Genomic DNA, 8867 nt, shown 5'->3' on the forward strand with positions numbered 1-8867 from the left:
CAGAGCTGGTGCCTGCCCTGACAAAGCCAATGCCAGCTGCGGCTTCTGTGGGTGCCCCCCAGATTCAGGAGGCACCAGTCACTCATGCTGCAGAGGCATCAATTTCATCCTAAATGCTAAAATAAATTGAACAGCAAAACAGAATTAGTGTATAATGGTGAGACAGCTTTAGATGGGGAATAAATACAGCAAAGATTCCTCAGAGTTGTATTTCACCCTTTCTAGTGGTGTGGTTAGAAAAGTCAACTTTTAATCTAAAACTTGGGTTTGTTCAACAGAAGGAAAGAACTCTTACTTCACAGTATAAAAGCAAAACATTCATACCTGACCTGAAGAAACTGTCATACAACCATTCCAGCTGGTGATACTGCTCTTAGACTTGTTTTCCAAAGAAATGTTGAAATCAGCAGGCTGTCCACCATTCCATGCAAGCTGCATCTAAAACCAGAAGAGATAGATTTCTACAGTGTCCCTGGGCTCCAGGATTAGAAGTTGCAGCCAAACCTAGTAGACTCTTCCCAAAGGGACTGCGGGGCTGCATGGATGAAGGCAGGTGGGGACTGCGGGCTGCATGGATGGGGGGGGCCCTTGCAAGCAACCAGCAAAGGACCTCAAAATATAGAATTACCACACAGCTCATGCACCATGAGAGAATTAACTCTATGGCCAAAAATAAAGATTGCAAATACTTGATTGCATGTATCAATTAACCCCAAAATTCATTGTTCTAACATACTGTCCCTTCAGTAAACTTATTGTGTTCAGTCTTAAAACAAATCAGGTTCCTTATCTCCAGCATTTTATGCTAAAGACCATTCCAAAATGCAGTCCTCTCACAGAGATCTTCTAATTTCCATTGTAAAAAATTGCTCATAGCCAGTTTGTAGTCACTTGATCTCATTCTAGTATTGCTTTTTAACCTAATAAGCTCTTTTCTCTCTCTCTAATATTCCCCATACGTATATATTTATAAAAAGTAATCATATCCCTTCCCGAGCCCCATTTAGTTAAGCTAAATAAGACAGGCTCCTTTAATCCTTTTTCATAAAAAAAAGTTTTTCATTCCCTTAACCATTTTAGTGGCCCTTTTTACTCATTTCAGTTTTGAAAATTGATGACTGCACCATGTTTTACCTGGGGTCTTAATCAACCCCTTGTACAATGGTACTAGATTGTCATCGTCTTTACCCACCTAATACACCCCAGGATTATATTTGCCTTTTTCATAGCTGCATCACACAGTTCATGGTCTTCTACAGTAACAATATACACAGGCCCTTCTCTTCAGTTGTCTTCAAATTTATGTATCCAACTTATAATACAACTTCTGGCTCAAGGAAATATCACCAGCATTGAAGTCAAATTTATACAGCACCAGCTCCATTGTATAGGACATATGGTAAGGATCCCTGACATCCAGCTCCCCCCAAAAAGGTCCCAACTCACCAATGATCACTACTCTAGAAGCGGGCAGAAAGAAATTCAAGGACACATTGAAAACCAATGTGAAGAAATACAATAACAACATCAATTCTTGGGAGACTCAAGAACTGAATCATCCCCAATGCTTGATCATTTTAAGCAAAATCTCCTCACTATATAGGCAGGTAGATAAGGGACACAAAGGGAAAGAGCTGTGATCTGACATCATCAGGATTCACTCCTTCCTTCTGGAACTGTTTATTTGCTACATCTGCAGTCAAGCACATGGATCTCAGATTGGCCACCTCAGTCATGTATGGGTTTATTGATGACTTCCCTATTTACTGGAAGACTCATCCTCATATCAAGGGGCTGCTGATGACAATAGCTAAAGTCATTATTATAGGACTGTAAGTAAATGACTTTGTACTTCACACTGATATTATGGTTTAATGCTCCATTCCACAAGGAAATCTTGCATAATAAATGATAATTCATCCTCTTCTGTATTGACAAGACACCACATCTGCAAATTTCACAAGGATGCATCTAGTTCCTGTACAATCTATTCTGTTTAATAAAAATGTTAAACAGAACAGAGCTTGGGATTAATCCTTGAGGAACTCCATTGGTAACTGTTCTCTACTCAGATAACACATCTTTCAGCATAACCTGCTAGAGTCTCCTTTTGAACCAGCTTCTTTTCCACCTCATTATTGTAGTGCTTGATCCTTGTCTCCCCAGTTTGGCCAATAATTTCCCATGGGGTATGGTATCAAAAGCTTTGCTTAAAGCTAGGTAAATTATCTTCACTGCATTGCCCTTATCCAAAAGTCAGTTTTCTTGTCATAGAAGGATATTAAATTAGGCAATCATATTCTTCCTCAGATAAACCCAATGCTGTGTTTTGTCCCATTTTACTTCCATAACCTTGGTTATTCTTTCTTTCAATATCTGGTGAAGGCAAAGAGCCTAAAAACTGAGGTTCTGTTTACTCTGGTTGGATGTTACAGAGCTCAGGAATTTATGACATTAAAGAAGGGGTTTGAATACCAGTTCTTGGCCAAAATACATTTGATGTGCACCGTTGTGCAAGTTGCTGTGATCCACTGAGATTGACTTCTATCTCCCAAAGTGACCACTTTATATACAGAAAAAAATGTTACCAACTACCCAGAGCTGCACAGAACAATATCTTAGAAAATTTCCTGGCAAAAGAAAGAATTGTGGTATCTCCAAAATCAAGACACAGTAAAATCTGGAATGTTTTGGAATTCAAAAAAACCCAGTAAATACAATAAATATTATTTTTCACTTTGCGGAACTTCTGACTGTTGTACCTGCTGATTGTATTTTCCATCTCTTCTTTCCCCCAAGGAACTGACCTCCAGTTGCTTCAAGGTGAAATTAAATGGGTGAGTGACAGTGGCTCGGTACTTAATACGTTCTCTTCCATACTTCAGGGAAGACGAGATTAATACCTGGTCAAGATCAACAGGTGTAGAACCGACATGAATGACAAAATTCTTTTTATTTTACATTGAAGTATTTCCATATCTACCTCACTTCTAAAATTAAATTAGGATTTTCAGCCTACATAAATAGAGCTTACTATTGCAAGGGACCTTGATATTTTTTGTATGCAAATTCAGGTGCCTCTATGACTAAGTTTTATACCCCGCTTTTCCCATTTAATTCAGAAAATAATGGTCTTTGAACTATACATGCTTTAAATAACATTATGCTAGTATAAGAATCGTAGAGGGCTGGTGATTATATTTCAGATACAGATTCACTGTATGTACTGCAAGTTATGTATACTCTGAACTCCACAAGCTATTTGCATATCTATACTATAATGAAGGTATTTTTATTAACTATACCCTTTTATCATTTATTTTTAAAATGGATTTGCTGATGTATCTGTTACACCAATTCAAAATGTAGCACAGACCAGATTTCTAATTTTTACTGATAACTAATAAAAATCAAAGGAAAGAAGAACCTGTGATTAAAGATTAATCACTGATGTTAAAAACATCCTTACATAGTGTACCTTTCTGTGCAACTCCTGTTCATGTGAGTTCAGTATGCCTCAACGCATGAGGAAAACCCTTCATCCTTTTCAGCTGACTCCTCAACTACAACATCTTCCCATCTAATTCAGAATTCTCCAACTGATTTTGAAATTCCCAAAGATTTGCTCCTTTCTTTCTCTTTGATCCTTATCTGTCTTCCCTCCAGCCTATGCCCTTGCTTCTTGGCCTCAGCTATTATGCCATTCTCTTCCATCAGTTCTTAGCAGCTGTTTTCTTCCTTTCATTTGTGTTAGAACTACTACAGCCACTCTCTGAACCATATCCACTTTGCTTCTGACTGTCTCTTTTTAGGCCCTGTTGCATGTTACTTGCGACATGTTTAACTGCATTTACAATGCTAGTATCCTGAGAGTTCAGGAAGTAAAACACATGCTAAGTGCTATCTTAGTGTAGCAAAGTTAGGACTTTCCTGGTGAAGAGTATCTCCAGATCATACTACCTGACATATGTTGAGCTAATGTCCAATTGCTCTATGGAGGTAATACAATCAAGAGACTCAGCTACAGCGGGAGGCTGGGACCAATACAAAACTGTTTGTCAGTCCCAGCCTCTGCAGCAAACAGGAGTCTTCTATAGCTCTGGCACTTAGGAATCATTTTATCTGATAAGTTTATTAGGTATAATGAGACTTATATGGAAAGTCAACAGTTTTTCTCCTGCTCAAAGTCTTTTACTTTTAGCTTTTTCAAAGCTATTTGATTCTCCATGCAATTCTCCTGGCACAACTGTTCTGTGCTATTGTACCTGGTCCTTGTCATTCCAGCCAATGGTAATATCATCCTGATAAGTGTGCACTGCATGTTCCATGTATATGTTGACATTGGTACGCCAGGGAAAAGGGAGAGAGAGAGGATGGGAAAGCTCCACTTAAAAAAAAAAGTTCAAATAAGTTAAATTTCACCAAACACAACAGTTTTCTTGTATTTTTCACGATAAAAAACATGACATGGCACTTCAAGGGAAGTAGCAAAAATCTGGCTCTCAAGATAATGTTTCTTTTTCAGAAAGTAACTTTTGTGGCATGAATTTATACTACTGAATATGAAGATTCATAGAGAGGAAGGAAAAGTTCCTGATTTCTGAATAGATACATCATATAATAAACAAAATGGTGACATCTGCCCCAAAATGAACCCCTACAGGGAGAAGCTGGGAAAGTTGATTGGATGAAGGCAGAATGACCTTCTATTAGAAAAGGAGAAACCTTTAACCCTCAAAAGGCAATCAAGCTAGGTCACAGTAAACAGTATTTTCATGTTAGAAGTCTAAGCTTTAAGAGCTGAATTGTCTTTCTAGACAGGAGACATGGGGACATTGCCACGTACTGGGTGCTGGAACACAACACCCCCTGGGAGTACTAGTTTAGTGGCCCTTTTTAGTCATTTCAGTTTTGAAAATTGGTGACTGCACCATATTTTGTGTAATGTACACAATGTCCCCTGGGAGTCCTGGTTTCTCTCTCTGGTCTTATGAATAAAATATTTGTACAAAATGGAACAGCTGCAACAGTACAGCCTGAGGGAAACCAACCTCAATGTTATAGTGGTTCCTCTCCTATGCGGGGAGAGCACTAAAATAAAGCCCTTGCTCTGAAACTGGTAGAGAGGGGCTTTAAAGCCATGTAACGCAAATCTCAGGGGAGTGCCCTCCCACTGTGCTATGGTAAAGGTGACAATAACCGTAAACTTGTCATCCTCTTCTCCTTAGTGAATAGCATCTTTGTCCCTTAGCTTCTTCCCCATTTTATTTATGCTTATTGCAAAGCAGTTACAAGCGTTCCAGAGGAAAGCAGAACATTCTGTTCAACCCAAAACCATTTTTTTTTGCAATTTGCCGATAAAATTAAAAGATTTTTATTTATTTTTATGTGGACATGGAACTGAACACTCAGTCATTCACACAGTGCCATAAGTAACCTGGCTAGCATTACATTCTCTTCCCAGAGGACAGAAACCAAAGGCCCACTCCAGAAGTCCTCGCTCTTTGCATCCACTTAGAAATGTGGCTAAGTGAGGTTCATAGGCCTGGACACAAAATGGCATTAAGACATTTATGTAATTAGCTTTGTGGCTTTTACTTTCCTTTATTTCTGCTAGTGGGACTTACTAGAGAGGTTAGAAACTTACATTTAATATCATGATCTCCAGATAACTTTGGGAAGAGTCCAGTGTAAGTGCCTGTCACCTTGACTTCCTTGCCATTCCACAGAGTAATGTGCCGCAACATATGAGTTCTGTTATCTTTTTGATAACTAGTCATGAACACAAGCTGCTTTGGAAGGATTTTTAACTGCCAAAAGGAAGGTAAGCCCATTAAGCCTCATGCTTTTTGCAACGTGGAAACCTAAAAATGTGTAATCTTGAGGCTACAAGCTCTTGAATATAGGGATCATTCTTTTAGTAAGTACTAGTACACAATCTAGCATAGTGGTGTTGTGAGCCATAATTCTTCTATAAATAAGAATGCATTTCAGTTGTCAAGTTCTCTTTTTATTTATAAATATGTAGTAGAGTATATACTTCACAATATCTGTTTTTGCTTATTACATACTTCACCTCTGTAAATGGCTGAATAAATTGTAGTACTCTCTCTAATATGCCTACAGTGCTGTATCTTTAAAAAAATCCAACACTGCCTGGCTGTTAGTATAAACAGTTATAGATAGTTATCTTTTTTCTTTCCTATTTAGAATAGGAAGTATATGTAGTAACTATGTGGGGTAAGAGATGGCACACACTCAACTTTAAGATGGTTTATAGTATATATTTGTATATGCCATACACTAGCTACATGTGTTCACTAACAAACAGCAAATCAAATTGCTGGACACTAAACAAACTTAAATCCATAGTACACTAACAATGTGCTCCTGCTGCAAATAGAGTCTGTGGCAAAACTCTTGATATATCCAACAGAATAGCTCTTCATAGTTTAGTAAGTGTATTCCTGGATACGTTTTTTGGAAAACTAGATGGGCAGCTAGTGATTCTGGCAGTTTCTTTGGTGTTACTAACCTGGGGCAGTGTGTGCATCATTTCAATGACATTCGCATAGGTGGTCCCAGTGAAAGATAACTTAGTTGTAACATGGAAATCCTTCTCTTCCATCCTGATAGAGAGTCTACCTTCTGCCTCCTTCATATAATAATGTACCTATTGCAGTTCCAGTAAAATATAAAGGGATAAACGACTTAGTCTTCAGACTCATGTTTCTCTGGCACAGAATATTACATATGATCATTAAGACCTGAAAGGAAGGTATGTTTGGCCTTCCCACCTCCCCTTACCCCTTACTGAGTTCACATTGTAACATGCAGGCTTACAGACTAGATTATTTTCAATGAAAACCATTGCCCCAATGTAAGACACGCAATTTGTCTCAAGGCAAAAATGCAGAAAACATTTTTCCCCCTTGTGGCTGTATGATGACTGCAGAGGATCCTGATTACAGTGGCTGTGCTGTGAGAAGGCTAACATTGGAGCTCTGATCCTAAAGGGTAAAATTTGTCCCCTCCTTCCCTGAGGCTGGCAGAGGGAGAAGCTTGGCAGCCATCTAGCAACAGTCTCTCCACAGTTCTATTCTTCCATGCTTTTATATATCAGCAAAGAAAAATCAGTTTCTCTACTTAATGCAACCTCAAGCTGAGGCCTGATTTTTTGGGGGAAAGGTGCATGTGGTATGCAAAAAAATATGGTAGTCTTTGTTATCCTGGCAACAATTGTTCGTACACAAGTATCATTCTTTCACTTCAACCTTATTTGTGTGTTTCCCTCCCTCTGGTAGAGAAGAACTATTTCCTACCCAAACATTACTTTTTAATAGCCAGTATAATTTTAAATAGAGTTTGGAGATTGCTAACAATTTTTATTAGGTACAAATTCTGGCATTTTTTTAAATCAAGTACACACAAATGGAATCTACAGAGAGGAACTAATATATACCATTACAATCAGAATGCTGACAGTATTACTTTGGAAAACATCCAGCAACTTGGAAAGTTGCCATTATCAAAAAAATGTAATAGTCCTCAGTGCTACAAATATTGCAGTTAGAAGCTGCAAATATTAGATAAAACTAGCAAAGCTGTGTATGATAGATAACTAGCACATAGTTACCTTTGAGGAAAGTTCAACTGTGCTGGGCAAGTATTGAAGAAAAAAGTTCTGTAAAGCTTTTATATTCAGTTCTTCACTGGAGGAAAGAAAGGCATTGTTTGTTCAGCAGTATTTCTAAAATTGCTTATGAGTCAATTAAATGCAACATTCAGAAAGGCCAAAGCTCATTGCTGGCATAAGTGGGTACAATGAAGCAGAACGGTCCACTAGAATTTTTGAATTATGAACTGCATTTCCTCCCACAGTGAGCACTTAGTAGGTTTCCTTTGTTGGCAGGTTCATTCAACAGCAAAGGAATCAGAATAACTAGAGCCAAATTCAGACATTTATGGGAGAGGTACACATACATTTCCAACGTAGAATTCAGCCTGATAAATAGGAAAACACTGTTTATCACATTTTATGCATCACTGGTTTAACCATGAGATTTATGTAATGGAATTCATGGGTATAGACACTTATATCAATATCTAACTTTGGTATTGTTGGAAATTTGCTTAAATGTGAAAGGGGTCTGAAGTGTAGACCCCAGACTGGAATGTATGGAAAGAACTAAAATAGTAGTATTTTGGTTCTTCGACACATAAATACAGAACAATATAAATCTCATAAGCTTGTGCAATATTAATGCATTAAATATTTGTATTAAGATATTTGCTATGTAATCCTATCAAAATGCATCACTTCCATAATTAATCTTTTCTGAAAGAGCATTGAAAACTTCTAGCAGAATGACACAGAATTATGTACACAAACACAATAAATACTGCATGCTAAAAATTGCCATTTATTTATAAGCCTCAATGTGCCTTCACCACTTTTATGGGGTTTTAACTAAATTGAAGCAGTTGAACAGAAGTTTAACTGATGCTCTGAGAGAAGGCATGTTCTTAAGTACTTGGCTGAATGAGGCTTCAGTCCTCTGGACTTTTCCAAGGGAATACAAGTCTAAATCTCCATGGAACTACTGCCTTTCTCTTACATGAAAAGCCAAGATGCTGAGGTCCCTTTCAGGAGGTTTTTATTTTCCACTTTATTCTTTTTATGGAAACAGGAGGGGGGGAATGGACGTGGCAGCAGGTGGCCCGTCAGGTGACATGGTCATGCCTGCCCTATAATCTGCAGGTCTGGGTTGATGCTGTTCTTTAGCCCTCCGTACACTTCCCTGAGTACACAATCTGTTTACTGGGGTTATGTACTTCATTTCAGAATTGGTTACCAACTGAATTTC

General features: G+C 38.1%; 1 protein-coding gene across 1 annotated transcript in view; it reads right to left on the reverse strand.

The window, feature by feature from the left end:
- Positions 1-8867, reverse strand: part of LOC109302764 — a 30297-nt gene that overhangs the window by 1936 nt on the left and 19494 nt on the right. The window contains exons 6-11 of the mRNA XM_019524569.1: positions 7637-7712; positions 6536-6673; positions 5648-5810; positions 4266-4387; positions 2763-2903; positions 325-438 (exon numbers count right to left, since the gene is read on the reverse strand). Of these exons, the coding sequence (XP_019380114.1) occupies positions 325-438; positions 2763-2903; positions 4266-4387; positions 5648-5810; positions 6536-6673; positions 7637-7712 (754 nt within the window). The remainder of the gene's footprint in view (positions 1-324; positions 439-2762; positions 2904-4265; positions 4388-5647; positions 5811-6535; positions 6674-7636; positions 7713-8867) is intronic.

The sequence above is a fragment of the Gavialis gangeticus genome, unplaced genomic scaffold (genome assembly GCF_001723915.1).
Source record: "Gavialis gangeticus isolate Ggan-Ray unplaced genomic scaffold, GavGan_comp1, whole genome shotgun sequence".
In the NCBI taxonomy this organism is placed as follows: Eukaryota; Metazoa; Chordata; order Crocodylia; family Gavialidae; genus Gavialis; species Gavialis gangeticus.